Source organism: Sciurus carolinensis, chromosome 9, assembly GCF_902686445.1.
Source record: "Sciurus carolinensis chromosome 9, mSciCar1.2, whole genome shotgun sequence".
Classification (NCBI taxonomy): Eukaryota; Metazoa; Chordata; class Mammalia; order Rodentia; family Sciuridae; genus Sciurus; species Sciurus carolinensis.
In genome coordinates, this window is record NC_062221.1 from 70,438,983 (window position 1) to 70,461,399 (window position 22,417).

General features: G+C 49.7%; 1 protein-coding gene across 5 annotated transcripts in view; it reads left to right on the forward strand.

Moving 5' to 3' along the window:
• Positions 1–22,417, forward strand: part of Sema5b (semaphorin 5B) — a 116,757-nt gene that overhangs the window by 60,979 nt on the left and 33,361 nt on the right. For all 5 annotated transcript variants that reach the window (XM_047565588.1, XM_047565585.1, XM_047565586.1 and 2 more), the window contains exons 2-3: positions 15,428–15,631; positions 20,499–20,598. In XM_047565588.1, the coding sequence (XP_047421544.1) occupies positions 15,478–15,631; positions 20,499–20,598 (254 nt within the window). In that variant the 5' untranslated portion in view covers positions 15,428–15,477. The remainder of the gene's footprint in view (positions 1–15,427; positions 15,632–20,498; positions 20,599–22,417) is intronic.

Genomic DNA, 22,417 nt, shown 5'->3' on the forward strand with positions numbered 1-22,417 from the left:
TGTGGACTTCCTTGTATGATCCTAGGCACCAAGCTTCTGGCCCCAGTCCCTGCCCAAGAAACTTCTGGGCTAACCATAGTCCCTCTTGCTGACAGGTAAGCTTGCTTCGTCCTCGCCTGTCCGCAGAGAACTGCTCTACCCTCCTCTTGTCCTTCAGCACTGAGGAACTGAGCCCAGGCCTCTCTCCATCCCTCCCCTGACTCAGCCAGGAATCAATTCTGCTTTTTGCTCGGCTTACCCACCATGGAGCCCCCTGGGAAAGTTAATGGGAGGGAGAATGAAAGCAGAGGAAGGGTGTTAATTAAACACCAGATGTTTAACTCTGTTAATTAATGGCTCTGTCACCCTGACTGGCATCAGCCTTCTCTTCTCCATCTCCCTCACCTCACCATTCTTTCCAACACAGGAGGGCCTTGAGTTGAAAGCTGAAGAGCCCGAGGCCAATGGAGGGTAGAGGGATAAAGCAGCCAGGGAGACTCTCCAGAGCAGCTCCATTGCACAGGAGGGAGGTGTGGACATCCTAGCGTACTGGAGTGAGAATGGAGAGAGGGACTGTTGGGAGAGAGATAGAAGTCCAGAGGCCCAGACAGATATGTTTTCTTTGGCACACGCAGGGATTTCAAAAAATGCAAATATGTTGCCAACATCTAAACATGAGGGAATTTGATGCAAATCCATATACGTAGATTTTCTTTAAGAATGGGCAGGGTTGGACCTGTGTCCTCACAACAATCAGCTACATGGTCCCCACCCCATCCACTTGGCTCCTATGTTACCTGCCCATCCTGAGGACATCAGGGTTTGGAAAACACTATTGAGGATCGAATTACAGGACTTGATAGTGGACGGGATGTGGAGATGCTGGTGAGGGGAATCTAGGAATGCTGAGTTGTGAATTTGGACACCAGGGAGGACTGTGGGGCCACAAGCAGATATGGGAAATGTGGCAGAAGCAGGTGAAAGGAGAGAGATGACAAATTCCTTTGGGGCAGGCTGTCCCAGTGATGCCTGCACGCCTAGTACAGAGATGGAGATGGCCACGTGGTCTAGAGTCCAGAAAGAGGGGCTGGATCTGGGTAGCTGATGGAGCAGGGGAAATGAGCTTCTGGGTGGGATGAAGCCAGGGTGACAGAAGAGGGAATTGAGACTAGAACCTTGGAGAACCACACATTTGGGAGGAAGAAGCAGAAAGGAAAGTAGGGCCAACAGGGCAGTTGGAAGGAACCTGGACATGTGATGACAGAGAAGCAGGCAGAGGGTCCACCGCCTCATGGCACGTTCCTGTGTGTCACCTGTGTTGAAGCACGAGTAGGGTTTCCAGAAGGCCTTGTGGTCAAGGAAGTCAATATGACCTGCCCTTGTTCTGTTACCCTGGGATTCTTCCTCCTCACCCCTACAGCTGGCTCCCCAACAAGACATGAAGTCAACCACTGTCATTGCGGCATGTTTACCTCTTCCAGGAGTCTTACCCCTAATAACTGCAATGAAAGCCTTGTCTCTAATTGAAAGTTTCAGTGTCATTCCAGAAATGACCTCCAAGAAACAACCACCCTCCATATTTTCTGTTCATCCTCCGTGAGCGCATGTAGCGGGACTGCAGCTCCCGTTACTGACACAAACACGCAACCTCTTGTTGCCCTGAAAATCTCTCCCATCTATAGAGAGGCCAAAGAACAGGGCTTTGGAACCAGGGAGTCCTGGACCAGCTCCAGACTTGGTTCTTTGAGAGGACCTGTCCCCCATCTCTCTAGCCTTGGTTTGTTCTCATGTGGAATGAGTTTAGGAATGCCCAGAGGGACGGTTTCCACTGGTGTGCATGTGTGTGCTCACGTTCACGTTGGTGTTAGAGTCTGTCTCCCAGTTGGTGGTTCCTTCCGTCTCCCTGTGACACCAGCAGCACAGAAGGCCATCGGCAGATGTTGCTGGTCTCACTTCATTTCCATAGATTTACAAGCATCCCTTTATGTGTTACTGAAAAATCGGGTGTAAATCCTATTTTAAGAACACAGTGCAACTTGTTACTTGAAGAATGCTTTGGAAAATCCTTTGGGGAAGTGAATAATGATCATCCTTTAGTGTGACTCTGGTGCGAGTGTTCATGAACTTTCTGTTGCCGTGTGGTTCACCTGTGAGGTCTCTCCTATAACCTCCCCTTTGTGGCAGTTCCTTTCCCACAGGACAGACTCTCACCCTGTCCTGTGCCTGTCATTTCTGCATCTCTGGTCCTGCCCCTTCCCACCCCTCAGGCTGCACATCCATGCTCCCTGATTGTTCCCTCCAGTGGCCTTTTCTTCTCCCTGACACTGAGTGACCTGCCTTGCCGGGGGCAGTTACCAACCGCTGCTCCTCTTTCTCAGAAATTCAGGCACAGATGACTCTCTGGATGCCAGAAAGGTGTTTACCCTGGGGTGGGAGACCTGAGGTGGTGTGGCAGGCAGAATAATGGCTACCAAAGAGCCCCCAGCCTTATCCCTGGACTCTGTGACTATGACACCTGACATGGCAAAAGGGACTTCTGTGGTTGTGATTCCATTAAGGACTGGGAGGGATTTTTCTGGATTAATCGGGTGGACCCAGTATAATCCTGTGGGTCCTTACAAGTGGCAACCTTCCTCAGTTGTGGTCCCAGGGAGCCAGAGCCATAGCTATGGGAGAAGGTTAGAGAAATTTGATGCTGCTGGCTTTGATGATGGGGCGTGGGCGGCCTCTAGAAGCTGGAAAGGGGAAGGAGATTGATCTCCCCTAGAGCCTCCAGCTGGGAGAACTGCCTGCCAGCACCTTGGCTTCAGCCCTGTGAGACCGAGGACAGGCGTCTAACCCATAGACCTGTAAGATAAGAAATGTGTGTTGTCTTAAGCGACTAGATCTGTGGTCACATGTGACAGCAGCAACAGGAAAGGAATCCAGTGGGCAAGCAACCCCACGGGTCCATCAGGCAGTCCTGCCCCACAGCAAGCGTGTCTCCTGTGCCTCTTCATCATGCAGCCATGACTCCTGAGGTTCTGCCCCTCCCTGCGTGGTTTAATCCGGTCCCTGGGCCTTGGATGCCCGTAGCCTCACTCCACCTCCTGATGCCCCAGCAAGATGGTCAAGGTGCGGGGACAGTAAAGAGCTGACTTCACTCACGGGTCAGGGGTCAGTGTGCCCTGGGGGAGGGGGAGGGGCCACCAGTGGGTGAAGGACTGAGGGAGGGCAGAAAAAAGACCCCTTCATCTGGGGAGGGGTCATTAGCACACCTCTAGGGATCTGGGTTCAATGTATTTGAGGAGCTCTTCTTTTAAAAAAAATGTTGCTTTATAGTTTACATATACTACAAATGTATGTATATGTGTAGTAGAGTAAGGATATCTATATAGATGAAGTTTGCCTTCTTAGCTACTTTAAAATTCAGTCGTTTTGGGAACACTCATTGTTGGGTGGCCATCAGCGCCATCCATCTCTAGAACTCTGTTTATTCTGCAAAACGGAAACGCTACACCCTTTGAACAGTTCCTTCCCCTTCCCTCGGGCCCTGGCAGTCACCAATCTGCTATCTCTATGGATTTGACTATTCTGGATACCTCATATACACAGTGGTTGTCTTTCTATGACTGATTTCTTTTACTTTATATAATTCCCTCAAGTTTCACCCAGGTTGTAGCACGTGTCTGAATCTCCTCCTTTTTTTGGTACTAGGGATTGAATCCAAGGACACTTTACCATTGAGTCACATCCCTAGCCCTTTTTATTGTGTTTTATTTTGAGACAGGGTTTCACTAAGTTGCATAGGGCCTTGCTAAATCTCTAAGACTGGCTTTGAACTCATGTTCCTCCTGCTTCAGCCTCCCAAATCACTTGGATTACTGGCATGTACCATGCCCAGCTGATTTTCTCCTTTTTAAAGGCTGAATAATATTCCACTGTATGTTTATACCACATTTGCATATCCATTTGTTCATTGGTTGGGGAATGCTTGGAGTGCCTGCAACCCAACCATTATGAATTATGCTGTAACCCAACCATTATGACTAATGCTGCTATGGACGTGGCTATCTCTTCAATATCCTGCTTTTAATTCTTTTGGATAAATATCCAGAAGTGGAACTGCTGAATCAATGGTAATTCTACTTTTGATTCTTTGACTAACCATCCATGTTACATGGTGCCTCTACTATTTGACACTGCCATCCACCCATTTTAGCTGCTAAGGGTACACTTCAGTGGCATGAAGTACCTTCACGTTGTCGTGCCAACGCCCATCTCTTTTGGAACTCTCTGATGGATAGGACTAGCTCTCTGGATGTTGCTCAGGAGAGGGAACAGAAATGGCCCCTCCGCAAAGGTTCATGTTGAGTGAGCGAATCTGCTGGAAAACCCAAGGAAAGGCAGGCCCTTCACTGGATTTGCATCTGTTTTTGAGCTGTAGGCATGTTTTCAAAGGCAGTTTCCATTTTATGCAGCCTCGGAATATCTGATAGCAAAATGTTTTCACGGAGAGCGCCTGCCGGCAGGGAGGAGGCAGGAGGCTGCTCTAATGAATAGATAAGAGGGATATGTGTTTGGCAACATCCTCGGCATTTAATTCCAGTAATTAAAGTAGGCAAGTCTCCTTTGTTTTCTTTCCTTGCAAAAACAATAAAATATTACAGAATATTTGGGAAACAGGAAATAAAGCCCGACTGGTCCTCATATCGCCTGGGTGGCACCTCCGCCACTCCCATCCGTGGTGCCCATCCGGGCAAGGCCGGAACCACCGTGCCCTCACCTAGTTCAAGCCACACTACAGCTCGGCGCCGCCTGGCCTGGCAGTGACCCAGGTCCTCTCCCTTCCTCGTCAGGTCTCCCCGTGCCTTCAGTGTGCCTTCCTCCACAAAGCCGTCCTCAGGATGTGTATGCTGGTCTCTTTGCTCAAGTGATGGGAACAGTCCTGTACGTTCTTGATTTCAGTTCTGACCTTTAGTCCACATATTCTGTTCTGAGAAGCAAGTCCATGGTCACAAATGCAGAGTGACCGTAGAGAGTGCTCAGGAAATTTCACCTCCAGCAAGGATCCCCGGAGTGGCCTGGGCTCCACTCTCAAGTCTGTGTCAAGTAAAGCCATTTTCTGAATGGCTGAGTCCCGTGTGCTATGCTGAGACCAATTCTGGGTTTGGATCCAGCGTCTACCAGTTTGACTTTTTTTTTTTTTTTATGGTACTGGGGATTGAACCCAGGGGCACCTAACCACTGAGCCACATGCCCAGCCTTTGTTTATATTTTATTTTGAAACAGGGTCTCACTGAGTTGGTTAGGCCTTCACTAAGTTGCTGAGGCTGGCTTTGAACTCATGATCCTTCTGCCTCAGCTTCCCGGCTGCTGGGATGACAGGTGTGTGCCACTGCACCTGGCCATTTTGACCTTTTACAAGTTACTTAGCTGGATTGTGCCTCACTTTCCCCATCCATGAAATGAGGATGACAATAATACGTGCCTAATCCGTGGGGCTCTTGTGTGGATTAAAATGACGTACTATAGATAACGTAGAGCACCACTTGGCACATAATAACATGGTTGTTGTTATTACTTAGTCTCGATTCTGCCACTAGTTCCCTGTCCAATCTTAAACTGGATATTCTCTCCAAAGCCTCAGTTTCTTCAGTTGCAAATGGTCTGTAAGAGCCCTTCTTGTTAACCTTCCTCTGATCACATTCTCCTTTTATGTCCCACGTGCCTCTGTGTTTAATTGCACTTGGAAAGGTGTAGGTGGGACTGCAGGAAGGACTTCCAAAAACTGACAGGACAAATGCATGACATGGAAGTATCTAGGAATGTATGGAAGAGAGGAGAGCCCAACCCCCACCCCTAGCAGAGCCCAGAATACAGAATGCAGAGGTAGGAATGAGCTTGCCCCTGGGAAAGGGCACGGGAGAGGCATCCCTTCACTCTTACCCTCCAGGTTCCAGAACTTTCTGAGCTTCTACCCCTCCCCAATCGGATCCCAACCTTCCCTCTGGGCCCCAGTCCGACTAACTGGAAAGAAAAGAGGAAAATCCGTATCCAATCTGCTCTATTCAGAGCAAAGGGAAGGAATCTGCATCTCAATTTTATCTTTGTGCGGAGTTTGGTTAAACTTGGCCCCCCACGTGGTGAGGGATGGGTGGGGGGAGGATGCCTCCCTGCCTGCCTTGGGAGAAGCCTTGGACTTCAGTGGCCCAGGCCTGCGTGGGGGAGGGGGTGCGCCCCCATGCCCTCCCCTGCTGCCCAACTGCAGAGAGAGACATTCTTCCCTGCTCTCGGTTTCCCCTCTATTTCCTCTTTTCTTTTTCTTCTCTTTTTCTCCCTGCTTCCCAGGCAGTCAGCCAAATGGAGACTTTGAGTGGAGGCAAGGAAGGAGGGGTTCAGGAGAGGAGGACTGGCCTCAGCCTCTTCCCCAAAGATCTTCCTGGGTGGGCAGAGCTTGGGGTGGGGACCAGAGGAAGCACATCCTTCACTCTCACCCACCCTGGGCCCTGGCTCTTGGGCCTGGGCTGGGGGTGGCTGCCAGGTGACTGTCTCCCACTCTGGCTCCTACTCTGGACTCTGGACTCTGCCTGTCTGTCCATAGGGAACTTCTGGAATTTGTTTCTTCAGAGCCTCTCTGGACCTGGAAAACGTGGCTCCCACAGTCTTAACTCACAGGAGACTGATTTGCAACAGGAAGTCAGCTTAAAAATTTATAGCCAGAAAGCACTCTCCCTGCTAGGAAAGCCCACTTGGAAACCAAATTAAACTCCGAAGGCTGCTTGTAGAGCATGTGGAGCCAGGGCTGAGGAATGTGTCCACAGGACTGGGGTCGGTGTGTCCTTAGAGTGGAGTGGCCCACGGTATAAGCTTCATATCCCAGCTCCATTGTTAGCTGGTGCTGGAACCTTTGGCCAGTGCCCCAATCTTGATGCCCTCTCTTGCCTCCGTGTCAACTGAGAATGATCATAAGCTTTCTTTTTTCCCCACATTATTGGTGTATTATAGTTGTGCATAAGGTGGGATCTATTGTTACACGTTCGTACCTGCACATGATAGAACAACGTAATTTGGCCAAAGTCATTCCCCTGTATTTCCCTCTTCCCTCCCCTTCTCCCTGCGCCTGTCCCTTTTCTCTACTCTACTTATCTCTTTGATTTTCATGACACTGCCCCCGCCACACTTCTCTCTTCCTTTTTTTCCTCTACTTTCCACATTTGATAGAAAGCCTACGACCCATGACCTTCTGGTTTGGCTTATTTCACTTAACATAATGTTCTCAAGTTCCATCCACTTTCCTGCAAATGGCATAATTCCATTCTTCTTTATGACTGAATAAAACTCCACTGTGACCAGCTTTCTTGTGGAGTTGCCATGATATCTTGCTGGTCAAGAACTTAGTACAGGGACGGGTGTGTGCTCAATTGGCTTCAGTCATTTTTACTCAAGCCTTCATCTTTAGGGTTATAAGTTGCCTTTTCCCTCTGTTAACACTATTTTTTTCCCTCTAAAAAGAGAAGAGGGACTGGGGTGTGGCTCAGTGGTAGAGTGCTTGCCTAGATGGAAGCTAGTGAGGCACTGGGTTCCATCCCCAGCACCACATAAAAAACTAAATGAACAAAATAAAGGTATCGCATCCATCTACAACTAAGAATAGTAAAATAAAATAAAATAAAATAAAATAAAGAGAGAGAGAAGAGGTCCCTGCTTGCTCTGGAAGGAGGCCTTCTTGTCAGGAGCAGCTTGAGGGGTCCTCCTGCTCCTGCCTGGTACCGCTTCATGGCCAGCATGGCCTCTGACCTGGGCCTCCAGTTCCCTTCTCCTTGCCTCTGTGGGGCCCAGCCCTGCAGCAGAGCTGTGTGTCCTCCACAGTGGGTACACAATACCCATGCTTTGGGTGTCACACTGGGCTGTCTTGAATGAGAAGGTGCCCAGTTCCAGTTCTGAGTGCCGAGGACAAGCAGCCTACTCTAGCCCTCCCTCCCACCGCCTGGTGCCACCTGACTTTCTGAAGTTCAGACTTGATTGCATCCTTCCACTGCCCCGGACTATCCCCGGGTCCTCCTGCACTGCAGGAAACAAACGAACAAAAGCCCTCCTGGAGCTTAGATTTGTTCTCAAGTCTCACCATGAACTGGCCCCAGTTTCCAGACTTGCCTCCCTCTGCATCTCCCTGTGCCCACATCCCCAGCCTCTGTGGATTATCTCAGGATTTCCAGGGCCAAGTCTTTGCCATGCTGTCCCTTCAGTCTGGAGTGCCCTGCTGGATGGGGAAGCAAGACCCTTTTTGAGGTCTGCCTTCCACTACAGGCATCGTAGGCCTCCTTCCCACGGGCGGCCCTCTCACTTCTGTTTCCACAGGGCATTCTGTACCTCGTAGGACCCCCTCATCAGCTTCCAGCTTCCCCTGCTGATCTACCCATGCTTTGGTCTCACAGTGGGCTGTGAACTGCTGGGGAGCTGGGACACCCCCCTTATTCCTCCTCATACTGAATGGAATGATAAGTGAATAGATGGCCCCCAGTGGGCCCTCTGGCAGGCAGGGGAGGACATGGTTGTGCAGAGAGAGCCTATTGGGGGCCAGTTTGGGCTGTGTGGGAAATACAGCGCTAACACGCACACTCCGAGTCCCTGTCTCCCTCATTCTTCACCCCAGCATGAAGAGCAGAGGTCCCTCAAACTGGACCTCCCAACTGCCCTGGCTGTCTGCCCTTCTCTCGCTCTCCCTCACTATCCCTCTGAGACTTCCTCCCCTCCCTCAGTTATGAATCCTCCTCTTACTATCTGTGCTGGGAAAACAGGCCCCCGAGAAGTCCCAGAGCAGGCGAGCAGCCCTCCCGGGTGCCTGCGTGAGTGCTTCTTCTCTCTCAAACACCAGCGCACGCCTCACACGCCTCCAGGCTCTGTCAGAGTGACCCATAGCGAGGACCCACAGGAATTGGGGCCGCAGCGTCAGCGAAGGCAAGAGAAGCTCTGGCCTAAGATTTGGGAAAATGCTTTCCTCATGGCTCAGGGTTTCCCAAAATAGCTGGAGTCAGCTGGTGCAGCACCTCCCTTCCCCCACTCCAGAGCACCTCGCCACAGTGTCAGTGACAAGCAGCCAGAGACAGCGTGAAGACAGATGCGTCCCCTGTGACCCCAGGTCCTGGGTCACTGCCTCTGCCCTCATGGACACATCATTAAACTGTAAGCTCCTTGCAGGCAGGGAGCACGCTTTTGTCATGCGAGCCTCTCCCACCTCTGCTTCCCCACTGTACAGGGCCTGGCACATAGTAGGTGTTCAGTAAGTACTCAGTGATTATCGTATAAATGAATGGTAACTATCTGAATGTTTTGTGTATACAAATCAACTTACAGGAATGGGTTTTATAAAAGGCCTACTCTGTGCTTCAAAGCATCTCTCTCTAAGGCAAGAAATTATTAGCCTTAGTTATAGGTGACGACCTGAGATTTTTACACCCAGATTTTGCATTCTCCTACGCTTAGGGCTTTCTGCTATACTGTACAGCCATCAGGAAAATCGGATGGCCTCTTGCTATGCTCTACTGGTGGAGAAATTGAGATTGTTTTAACATGAGATTAGGCACACCTATTAGAAATAGAAATTCTTATTTGTCTTAGGAATGTGTGTATATTCTTATAAGTATAAGAAACCAAGCCGTATTGGGATAGAAATGGTGTTTGTCTAATGAAAATTGAGACCTGAAAAAATAGAGCTTAAACAAATTAGGACTGTATTCATCTCTAATAATAATGATGATAGTCAGCACTTACCCCGTGGAAGGTGCCATTCTAAGCCGTGTGACAAAATAACTTATTTACTCTTTGCGACAACTCTAAGAGATGGGCATTATTTTCCCCATTTTACAGACAAAGAAATGAGAGGTAGAAATGCAGGGCTCATGGTAGAGCATGTGCTTACCCTGCTCAAGGACCTGGGTTCAAAGCCTAGCATCAGGAAAAAGAAAAAAAAAAAAAAGGTGTTATGGTTTGGATGTGAGGTGTCCCCCAAAAGCTCACATGTGAACAATGCAGGAAGGTTCAGAGGAGAAATGACTGGGTTGTAAGAGTCTGAACCCAATCAGTGAATTAACCTCTGATGGGATTAATTGAAGTGGCAGGTGTGGCTGGAGGAGGTGGGAATTGGGGGACGGCTATGGGGTATATATTTTGTATCTGGAGAGTGCAGTCTCTCTGCTTCCTGATGATGTGAGCTGCTTCCCCCCGCCACACTCTTCCGCCATGATGTTCTGTCTCACCTCAAACCCCGAGGAAGGGAGCTGGCCTTCTATGGACAAAGACCTCTGAAACCATGAGCCCTCAACTAAACCTTTCCTCCTGTATAATTGTGCTGGTTGGATCATTTATCCACAGCCGTGAAAAAGCTGACTAAAACAAAAGGAAAGGAAAAAAAGATAAAAAGAAGAGTCAAGTCTGAGAAGGAAGTCTGGAGGTAGGCAGAGGAGAACTCTGCCTGTCATCGGCCAGGCCTCTGCCTGCCTTCCCGCACCACCACCCTCGGCTCCAGGTTAAAGAGCCCTTAGCAGCTACACAAGGCTAATGGAACCCGCACCACCCGGATCTGTGGAGAAGCCCTCTCAGAGCCACTCCCAGCATGCCCCGCACGGCCTCCTCAGGCACCTCCCACCTTCCGCACTGGCCACCTCTGTCAGGAGGACTGGGAGAGGTCGGTCTTCCCAGGTCGTGTTGGTCCTGCCCCTCAATGGTGCAGAGTGCTTCAGAAAGGAGGGAGAGAAGAACGCACCCAGGAGGCAGCGCCCGGGGCAACTCCTGCTCCACACAACCCAACTGGCTTAAGCAAGAACAGGGGAAATTTTATCAGGACCTCCGGGGTGTGGCTCACAAAAGTGAAATGTTGTCAGACCTCAGGAAAGGGCTAGACCTAGGAACTCTGCTCTCAGTGCTCTGGACAGTTTCTACTGTCTCCTGTTACTGGTCTCTATCTTCAGATTGTCCTTATCTACATGGCCCGTGGAAGAGGACCATTCCCCCACTCCCTAGGGCCACCTCTCCACCTTCTGGGTTCTTTAGCAAAGACTGACTTGACCCTTGGGGGTTGCACACCCAAATTGCTGTGAGAGAGCACCTGGTTGGTCTATTTTGATCACATGTGCTGGTGCAAGCAGCTGTGGTTGGGGTGGGGATCACATGGTACAGAAGAGACTTCTGAGGGCTACCCTTTCGGCCATGGGTGGAGGGCGGATAATTTCTGAAGATGGGGAATCCTTGGGAGTTGGGAAGTCAACCCTACACACACACACACACACACACACACACACACACACACACACACACACTCATGAACACACCCAATCTAGAGCTCTATCAGGCTTAGTGGTGCATGTCTGTAATCTCAGCTACTCAGGAGGCTGAGTCAGGAGGATCACAAGTTCAAGGAGGATCACAAATTCAAGGCCAGCCTTGGCAACTTAGTGAGACTCTGTCTCAAAAAACAAAAAGGACTAGGGATGTAGCTCAGTGGCAGAGTGTCCCAGGATTCAATCCCCCAATACCAAAACAACAATAACAATAAAATCCAAGTATTTAGAGCTCTGCCCAAAGGTCAGGCCTGGTACCACTCAGTGATGTGAGAATCATCCACTCTTCTCTTTTTAGGGTGCAGCAGAACCCTAAAGCCGCCAGCCCTGGCCCGCTGCGCTTTCGTCATCAGCACCCCACACGGCAGCCCTTCCTACCCTTCTGCTCCTCTGACCCTGCTTCATGCCCCTCTTTGGGCCCACTGCCTCCCCACCATGGGGGAAGGAGGTCCTTGAAGTGATGGCAAAATAGCCCTAACGTGAGCCCCTGTGGGACTCCCAGAGTTGGCTGCCGACACCTGGGACACTGACCTGAGTGCAGGCTTTTCCTGTGGCCTGCCTGATGTGCCTGCAGCCTCTGGGTACCTCTGGGGCGTGCTGCGTGCATGTCCAGGTGCCTCTTTCTCTCTGTCTTTCTCCTTCCTCACCCAGAGGGAAGGTAACTGAGTAGTGGAGATCCCGGATCCAGGCCCTGACCTTCTCCCTGCCCTGCCCCATCATGTCCCCTGCATCCCTCTTCTGAAACAGCAGACAGATATGCTGTGCTGAGGACCAAGTGGACAGGGTGAAATTAATTTAGCAATTATTGATTCAGGAAGGACTTGGAGGACATATTTACATAAATACCACAATGAGAATGGAACTTCTACTGCAGAACTTAGGAGACTTATGCCTGGGGACTCAAGGAGGAGAAGGGGCAAGGGTGTTCTTTCAATTCAAGCCCCTGGGCTCAGGATCTGATCAGAGTGCTGGGCCTGGGTCTCTCAGGCTATGTGGTGGTCAGACCTGGGTGGGAAGAAGGGAAGCTGGGTGGGGAGCGTGAGGGCAGGGGTGGGTTGAGGATGATGAGGGAGGACAAGTGCCTTGCCACCTTAGATGCCTTTGGGGGCTACTGGGAGAAAAGCCCAAGCCAAGGTCGCTGATGGTGTGTTGTGTCAGAAGCCCCCAGACCCTAGGATGCAGATGGTGAGCTCACATGGGCTAAGTTGAATAAAGGAACTGTTCACCGAGGTATGGAAGAGGGCCGGGAATCATGGATGCTGGCTGTGCCGTCTCCTGGGGATGGTGACCATGGGGGTGGTACCACCCCTGGTTCTGAAGGGAGGAGGGCGGGAGAGTTTGGGAAACCTGGAAGCAGAGGAGCAGGACTGTAGGGGATGTAGCCAGCTCCCACTGCTTTCTCCTCCTCCCTCTCCCTCCATTGGCCAAACCCAGACAGAGGGAAGGCAGGCCTGGACGCAGTCTATACAGACCCACCTGGCAGGGATAGAGCAGGGGAAGGAAAGAGATTTGGAGGCCCCAATGGAAGTATCCAGCACACTGTCAAAGGGCCCAAGGGAACACTCCAGTGCCCAGCTCCTGCCCGCAGCAGGACGGCTCACACTAGTTGGTTGCTCACTGTCTAACTCCTGTAATCCTCGCAACTGCTGATGAAGTGGATATCATTAATATCATTCCCGATTTGGGAAACTTAAGGCAGGGAGAGGCGAAATATTTTTCTGAGTCACATAGTAAGGAAAAGAGCTGGAATTTGACCTCAGGCTGTCTGACTCCAGAAGGTTGCTCTTGTCCTTTGGCACGCCATTCCCCACTTCTGTGGCTGTGTCTGAGAGGTCAGGGACCAGTGTTGGGGAAGGGGTATTGTGGGCACCAAGGATGAAGCAGAAAAACCAAACCCCACATGGCAAGAAGGCTCAGCCTAGCACCAAGACAAACTCAGTGTGAGTGACAGTGTGAGAAAGTTTGGACTCAACTTCTCTCCTAGAGCGTGTCTGCTGAGAGGAGTGACCAGGAGCTTCCGGGAGGGCAGAGAATGTGTGTGTTTGTGCCTGAGAATGAGGGAATCCAAGAGGGGATATGGGACCTAATTCCTTGCAGGGTACTGCATGGGGCAGGATAGACTAGCTGTCTGTCATTTCCTTGAAGATTGGTAGCAGTTCAGATGATGAATATCAACCCATTTCACACCCATGGGGAGCCTTAGGCAGGAGGAAAATGATCTTACTGTTATTTTCCAGACCTGGAGCAAGGTAGAGGCAATGGGTTAAGAGCAAATGTCCCAGAGTAGGAAGAACCCCAGTGGCTTCTGGTCCTCTGGCTCTCATCTGTGGAACCCCTCACCTGCCAACCCAGTCCTCCTTCCCCTGGGGAAGGATTCACCTCATCCCTTGTCAGAAGCCCTTGATCTAGTTCAACCTTTCATTTCATTGAAAAGAAAATCATTCTTCTCTACAGCTGCATAGTACTCCATTATAAAGACACACCATAGCTTAATTAAGCAGCCTATTTTTAGATATCTGGTTGTTTTTGCCTTTCTATCATTTCAAAGAATGTCACAGTGAATAATCTCATACATAAGTCACTTTGCACATGTGCAGGTGCCTCTGTAGTCTATTTTTGCTCCTTAACTATCTGTGGTGACAGAGCAGGTTTGATTTTTCAATTTGCAATCTGTTGCAGATGGATACTTATGTAAAATTCAATAAAAGTAAATTACTAGAGAAGAGAATTGAAAAACAACATGCAAAAATACAAGCCCAAATATTTTTGTTTTGTTCTCTCTCTCTCTCTCTCTCTCTCTCTCTCTCTCTCTTTCTCACTCTTTCTTTCAGCAGTGCTGGGGATCATGCCAGGGTTTCTTACAAGGTTGGCAAGCACTTTGTCACTGAGTTGTACCCTGAGCTCTAAATATTTTTAATACACATAAAATTTATTACTATAAAGGTTTTAAACACTGACTCTCAGATTTCTGCATCTGACTCACTGCAAAACCATTACAGTGTGAATCCACACTTGTCTACACACCCCCAACTTTGAGGAGTACAAGCCTAATCCTCCAGAATTGGTTACAGGGTCAGATGGTAAGTGCATGGGCAGTTTGCCAGACACGCCAAGTTTCCCTCCATGGGAATATGCCATTTTGCACATACTAGCCCCTTTCCCACAGGACTCACCAAAAAGTGTGTTGTCTAACTTGGATTTTTGTTACCTTAATAGTTGAGAAGTGGTATTTCAGTCAAGGTGTTTGTTGGCACTGCACTTCTTATGAGTGAGATTATGTGTCATTTGTATTTTAAGTCCTATTTGTTTTTATATTTTTTACTCATTTCCTACTCAATTGTTGATCTTTTTCTTTTTGGTTCCCAAGAGTTCTTTATATATTAGGAATATTAATCCCTGGTTCATGATAGGAATTGCGATTTTTTTTTCAGTTTGTCATTTGCCTTTTGATTCTGCTTAACGTTAGAAGGGGGCATGCACAAGTTTGTGCTTTTTCCCGTTGTTTTAAATTGGTGCATCATAATTATTCACAATAGTAGGGTTTGTTGTTACATATTCATACCTGAGTCTATGCTTTTAATGTAGTCAAAGTTTTTAATCTTTTCTTTGATGGCTTTTGGATCTTGAGTCATGGTTTTTCCTAAGGTAAAAAGAATTCTGCCTGAATTTTCTTCTAGTATTTTTATGGCTTTATCCTTAACATTTAAATCTTTTATCCAATTGGAATTTTTCCTAGTATAGGATGTGAGATCCAAGTTGGAGTTGGGTTCAAGTTTTTTTGTTTGTTTCATTTTGTTTTTACAAATAGCCACATGTTGCCCCAGTTCCATTTATTAAAATCCATTAGATACCACCTTTATCATTAAAACTAATTTTAAATCACTTGGAATCATAATAGAAAAAGCTCTATAATTTGTCAATTTTGTCCAGAATACCATTACAAGGAAAATTAGCTTTCAAGATATGATCTATAACTTTCCATTATGAGAGCAGAGTAAACGCCGAGTAACATAAATATAATGCCAATTTATCTTTAAAAACCCTGTGGGGTCTCTGACTACCACAAGGAAATTGAGAGAAGTGGGCGTTGATGGAGGGAGCGCTTGGTGAGACTGAGTTTTGCATTGCAGGTCCTCTCTTCAGCCTGCCTCCAGGAGCTAGGACTGCAGAGGGGCCCACCATGGTGGTACCCAGACCCCTGGCCATCTTTCTGTTGTTGCCCAGCCTCACCCTGCTGGTCTCCCACCTCTCCAGCTCCCAGGATGTCTCCAGTGAGCCCAGCAGTGAGCAGCAGCTATGCAGCCGGAGGGAGCACCCTATCGTGGCCTTTGAAGGTGAGAGCATCCCACATGATTGTCCTGAAGGACTTAAGTCAGACTTTAGCAAGGTCTTCCCCACTGCTGGAAGCCCTTGTCCATTTCTTGTAGGGTACTGAGGCTCATCCTCTGATAGATATTTTAAGAAGAACAGGTAACATTGGGCTGGAGGGGTCTAATTTTTGTCTCCAGATAATTTATTCAGGCCCTTCGTTCACCTCCTGGGGCCAGTGTAGTCATTTGCTGGGATTCTGTTGTTAGAGAATGAAGTCACATGTGCCCAGGTGAGAGTGGCCATGATTTGGTGGTGGTCTCAGCTCTAACTGTTGTGGAAGGTAGGCTCCATTCCTTGACTTCTGTGGGGCAGGATGAAGATGACCCACCATTAGGAAGTGCCTGGAGATCTCTGGAAGGCTTCCTTCCTGCTCTAAGTCAGCTGCAGGGATGCCTGGCTTTGGAGTCCTGGGAACCCTCATGAAGAGGGGGCCCTGGTGACTAATAATTCCTTTGTGTGTCAAGGGAGAGCATGGGAGTGTCCTATTAAAGTGTTTCCCAAAGTGGGATTTGTGAATCACTGGACATATTCCAAAGAGTCCATAAGTTCTCCATGATATCTAAAATTAGTACATACATTTGATGATAATCCAAAAAACAAAGCAAAACACAAATACCAGAGAGGCCTGGATGTTCTCCCATTAACCAGTTTCAGGGTCTCTAGTTGTGCTACAATCTCAATTAAACTTCAGAATCCACCACCTTGTGGCAGTGGCTCACACCGGGATCTGCAGGTGTAATCTCAGGGATCCCTCGGTTCTTGAGTCTGATCGACACTGGCCTACTCCCTCCTCATATTAACTCTGTCGGGGAGGGCCCGCAGGGCAAGGGGATAGTCACCTCCTTTTATAAACAGGAAGACTGAGGCATGGGGGCTGGAAAGACTGTCAGGGCAGAAGCTCACGATACGTCTGTCTCCTGACTCCACTGCCTGTGATAGAGCGATCAGGTGCTCTCCCCTCCTGTGCCCTGGGCAGGAGGACATGCAACCCTGTCCTGTGGGATTCTACATGGTCAGTGGGCCCAGTGAGGTGGAAACCAGAGCAGAGAAAGCAATCGATGACTCTAAGGCTAGAATGGGATTTGAGGGACAGAGGGGGCCACAAGGATGAGAGTTGGGGGATTCCTGGGTGGGGACACCGGGGGCACTTTGAAAGTGTGGGTTCCACTTCCCCTCTCCAAGAGGGAACATTTCCAGTTGTCTTCTCTGCACGTCCTGTTTGAGCTAGGAGCCCAGCTTTGAAAGCTTAAGTGGATTATAGTCAATTAGCAATGTCCTAAGCCTGCAGGACGCACATAGCCTCGGATTTCTGACGGCCCCTGGATGCTGGTGGTTGTCACTGAAGGGAAGGGCAAAGTGAGGGGACAGAAGGTACAGAATTCCTAGGGCTGTTGGGGCCCCTGTGACAGCTCCTAGTGGAGCCTTTCCTCGTAAGGACTCTGTGGCGGGCACTACGGACTGGACCGATTCAGGGGAATCCTTGCCCCCTTCCCCTCCTGTCAGGCTGATCTGCGTCTGGGCAGATCGTGTGTGTGGGACAGGGGTTGGTGGGAGAGCCTGAGTGCCTGGGTTCCCTGAGACTATTTTGGTCTTGAGGTGTGAATTAAGCGAATCTGACTTCCCACTCCAACCTCTTGGAAATGAAAGTATCGCCACCCACTTCCCCATGCTGACAACTTTGGGTTTTCCTATCCATTCACCAAATTATCATTTGTGCATGTGTTTGTGTGTATGTGGCAGAGATGGGTGAGGGTGCTGGGGATCAAACATAGGGCCTTGCACATGCTGGGCTCACCAAAGTTTTGTGGGCCTGTATGGTGCCGGACACAGAGCCCGGCGATGGGGCCTAGGGAGTAAACCGTATTTCCTTTGGGGACTCAGTTACCTCATGTCATTCTTTATAGGTGGCTGCCTTTGGACCCCCAGTGCAGCTGACCTGGAATCGGGACTGTTTCTCGGTTCTGCTTGCATCTCTAGCACTCCGGTCACACGGTAGAGACTCAGTTCACACTAGGTGAGGGACAAGGCCCGGCAGGTTCCAGAGAATTTGCACTAACCCAGCACAGCCCTGACCCCCGCCTTCCAAGATGTGTCCCTTCATTCCTGACTGATCTGTAGGCCTCCCACCTTGCAGCTGTGAGTTTCCCTCTCCCCTGACACCTGACAGATCTGTGAATAACCCCTAAGTACTCCAGAGGAGCTGCCAGTTCCAGAATCTGACTGGCGGGTTTTCTGTTTTGTAAGGTTAAATATTCTCCCCAGGGTTTCTTTTTGGCGGGCCCACCTGTGTTTCTCTTTGGCCTGCCTTTTGTTCCGTTTGCCACAGCATATCCTTTCTAGGAGGCAGGGAGAAGCCAGGCTGGAGTTAACACTGGCAGTGGTTAATCCACAAAGTGGGTAATTGAATTGACTATAATTAAAATCACAGGCGCGTCATGGAGAATGTCATTTTTCTCTTAAAGTCGCCGTCCAAAGCCTTTGCTGCACACGGAGCTCAGGACGTGCTTGGTGTTTTAAAGACAGCCTTCCCTCTGGTCCCCTTTGCCTGTTTAATAAGAGGAGGCTGGCTCCCTTCCCAAGGCTCCCCCAGGACCGCGGCGCTGCGCTGGCCTCGGCTCTCGCCCGCTTCACCCCTTTGCATTTGCCATGTGCTTTCCTGAGGGGCTCGAGGGGAGGGACAGACACTAGAAGAGTCCCCCAACCCCTCTGTCCCCGTTGCCTACTGCTCTGGCTCAGTTTCCTCTCCTTCCCTCCTTCCTGAAGAAGAACCTGAATGAAGACTGAGCTAAGTCCCCAGATCAAGTATTTGCTGCCTCCTCCCTCCCCCAGCTATCCACATCTGGAAAGCTCCTGTTGGCAGGGAAAATTAAAGTGTAACCTATTTGCCACTGTTAGGGAGCACCTGGTCTGATGGGGACAGACAGACCTCCTTCCACCACACACACACACACAAACATACACACGACATGAGCACATTCACAGTGACAGTAGTATACAGTGTGAGTGGAACATAAAGGGTAGAAAGAATGTGGAAGAACACAATAAGATCAGAGTGGAGAGGTTTATAACTCAGGTGGTCTTCCTGGAGGGGGAGGCCCTTGATTTAATCTCTAAGGTGATACAACATCCTACCAAGACTTCAAGAGTGCCCCTGAGGTCAGCTAAAGTCCCAAACCCCTGGACTTAAGATCTACTCCTTACACCTCTTGCCCAAGGGCCATGGGGGCTATATGATGGTTCTGTCAACCCACACTCACTGCCGGGAGCAGGGGCAGGCCCAAGGAGTTTGCTTCATTTTGTTGCAGAATTTCTTCTTTTTTAAAATTTGCGTATCACAGTTTTCTGAAAAACATCCAACTCGCAAAACCTCCAGTTCTCCAGGGAGCGATTAAGTGTTTGCCTGTCGTGCAGAAATGAAGGGCTGCTTTTACTCTGTAGTGGAGGGATAATGAGCAATGATTTATTTCCCTCGGATTACTTACACACTCGCACACACACACGCCCTCCTCTGGGCCTGATGAGCGCCAGTAGCCAGTGCGCTGTGTGAAGTGCAGTGCCTCCCAGTCCCCTTCTTCTGCACCCCACTGCTCTCCCCGCACTGGTGCCATGTCCCTCCCAGCTGTGAGGCATGGACTGAGCAAGAGCCTTAGCTGCTGTGGGCCGAGATGGGAGACGTGGGTCTCCTGAAGGAGGGAGAGAGGGAAAGTCAGCTGGCAGAGCCTAGGCGTGCCCTCCCAGAGTCCACTGTGTCCATCCAATCCATTTGAAAGTCTAAGGCTTTGGCTTTGGCTGGGAAGAACCTTCTTTTAAGACAGAGGTGGATGCTGACCACCCACCTTCTGTCCCTGCCATCTCGGCAGAATCTTGTCTGAAACCCTGATTCTCCCTGTACAAGAAAGTTGTACACATTCATTCAAACACCGTTAGGTTCAGGGCTGAGCCTGGAGATCCAAGAAGTAAGATCTTTCCTGGCTCCCAGGAGAAACCCCCGGGCTAGATGCACAGTGCGGTGGGGGTGGGATGGCAGTGAGGCAGAAGACTACAGGTGGGAGTGGTGGGAGTGCGGGAGGGCTTCTTGGAGAAGGTGTGTGGGTGGGGGTGGGGTGATGGGAACAATTCCATCAAGGGAAAAGAGAGGTGCAAAGGTTTGCAGGCTCTTGAGGGATGGATTTGGGGAGGTGTGAAGTGTTTCATGTGGCCGGGGTGAAGAGTTCGAGGGAAAGATGAAATATCATTTTTTCAATTGATCCCTAAATAATGAATCACTAGACATTTAACTTGGGAGGACAGTGGACTCCCAGAGGAGTCAAGACTCTCCTAAGGAGCTGTGGAGGGATCTCAGCTTGAGAGTGACACAGCATACTCACACAGCAAGATTGTTCTGGTTGCCTGTGAGAAATGGACTAGAGGGGCCAGGAGTGGAAGCCAGACTGGTCAGGAGGCTGTTGGTACCAATCCAGGCAAGAGATGATGACGGCTTGTGTGCAGGGGTTGTGTCCAAGAGAAAGAAGTAGATGGATTTAGGGGACAATGTGAGGTTAGAACAGACAGGGCAAGCCAGTGGGTACTGATGTGACTGCTGAGGATTTGGGGGAATCAAGGGCAATTATAGGTGCCCCTTTGTGCATTTGTGGGGAAGGTAGAGACTTCCTCTGCCAGGGGTCCCATGGCTGCCTGCTCTCCGAGGTGGGCAGGTGGAACCCAGGTCTGCAGGGAGCCTCTACCTCACTTCGCCCTGACTTTCACCTCTTCTTATCTCTGATCTGATGCTGGTGCAGCTGGGAGTCCCTGGTCCAATAGTAACGGAAGGGTTGCCTCTCCCTCCACCAGATCTGAAGCCGTGGGTCTCTAACTTCACCTTCCCTGGAGCCCGAGATTTCTCCCAGCTCGCTCTGGATCCCTCCAGGAACCAGCTCATCGTGGGAGCCAGGTAATGAGGTGCAGGAGAGTTGGGACCATGTGTGGAATGCTTAGAATCGGATGTAGGGAAGATTATTTGGGATGACCCACATTCTGGGTTCTAGTCCTCTCTGCTAGGCTCTTTCTGTGTGTGAATGTCTGTGCCCCAAGGAAGGAAGCAGGTGGGGGTTGGGGACTGGGGGCTGGGGTCAGGGTGTGACCCTATCTGGTGTCCTGATCTCAGCCAGCCACATTCTTCAGTGGTTGGCAGAAGTGAGAGCGAGAATGCTTGCCGGCCACCTCCTGCCCTTGTCCCTGTGGTGATGCCAGAACCTGCCTCGTTAGCCAACTCCCTGGGAGCTCCGCACAGAGAAGGTGCCCAGGAGCCCCCTGCTGGCCATCTGGCCACCTGCACCTGGGGTGCTGGTCAACAGCTTTGTGCTGCTTTTATGAAGGGCCTCACTCCCATGTGGCCTGTCTTCCTTGATCTCATTGTCCAGATGAAACTCCATGAGATCTTCTGGGGTGGAGTGGGAGAGGCAATTCCTTAGAATCCTAGATCATGATCCTGTCAGGGAGGGAGTTTAGAGATGGCCTATCCAGTGGGTCTCCAAGTGCAACTGGGCCAGCAACTCCTGCAGCTCCCCGAATCTTGTTGCAAATCAAACTCTTGGGCTTCTGGAATCAGCAGCTGGGGGCAGGGCCCCCGACCTGTGTTTTAACAAGTCTTCCAGGTGACTGGTGCAGGCTCGAGTTTAAGATTGGCTGGTCTGATCCAGTTGCTTTCATTTTGAACATGAAGAAGCAGAGACCCTGAGAGGGAAAGGGGACCTTCCCCATATGGCATGCACAATGACACCGGACACAGGGACTAGAACCCAGGTCTCCTAACCCCAGGGCTAGTTTTTATCTGCGCGTGAGTCTGTGTTGCGCCCTCTGAGTGTGTTGGTCATTAGTTTCCCCTCTCCACCCCAGAGGTTCTGATTCAACAGGTCTAGGGGTGGGGAGGTGTCGCCACTGGGTGGGCCTTTCCAGGCTGCTTTGTGAAGCAGGCCTTCTGTACCTCTGCCTCCCATTTGCTGTGTGAAAAGGAGACAAGTCTCAAACAGCTGGACTGGGAGCAGATGAGCTGGAGTCTTGCTGTAGGTGAACTTGACCTTTAAGCCTCAGTTTCCTCATCTGTAAAGCCTGGGTTTAGTCTCTATGCGGCCAGCTTTATAGGGCTTCTGTGAAGCTGGAGTTGAAAGCGTTTTATTTTCATTTTTAAAAAATCTAAATTAATTATTTATTTTGCACCAGCGTTATGTGGTATAGCATAACATTCAGACGTTACAAAAGAGTGCCAAGTGAAAAGCAGGGCCATGCTCTCACACGAGGCCCTTCCTGGGGTGCCCTGCATCCTCCTGAGGATGATCTGTACACGTGCAGGTATAAAGGAGACCAGACTTTTTATCTTCTGGTGAAAAAGTTATTGTTTCACTTTTTACTTTGAGATGATTGTAGATTCACACTCCATTGTAAGAAATAATGGAGAGATCTTGTGCACCTTCACCCAGTTTCCTCAAGTGGTCACATCTTTCTTAACTGTAGGGCAGCAGTATAATCTGGAAACTGACATTATGCCATCCTTCCACCCAGCTCTGATTCCATCAGTTTGTATATATGTACCTTCTAAAGCCCAAAGGGTAGCATCTGAAGACTCTCTGAATCTTGCATTTTGGGAAAATAATGAACTTTTTAAAGCATTTTGGAAGCTACCATGTGCCAGGCATTGTTTTATGTACCATCTATGTAATAAATCAGCTAATACATGTAGTAAATCACACATGCAGTAAACTATTCTACACTGT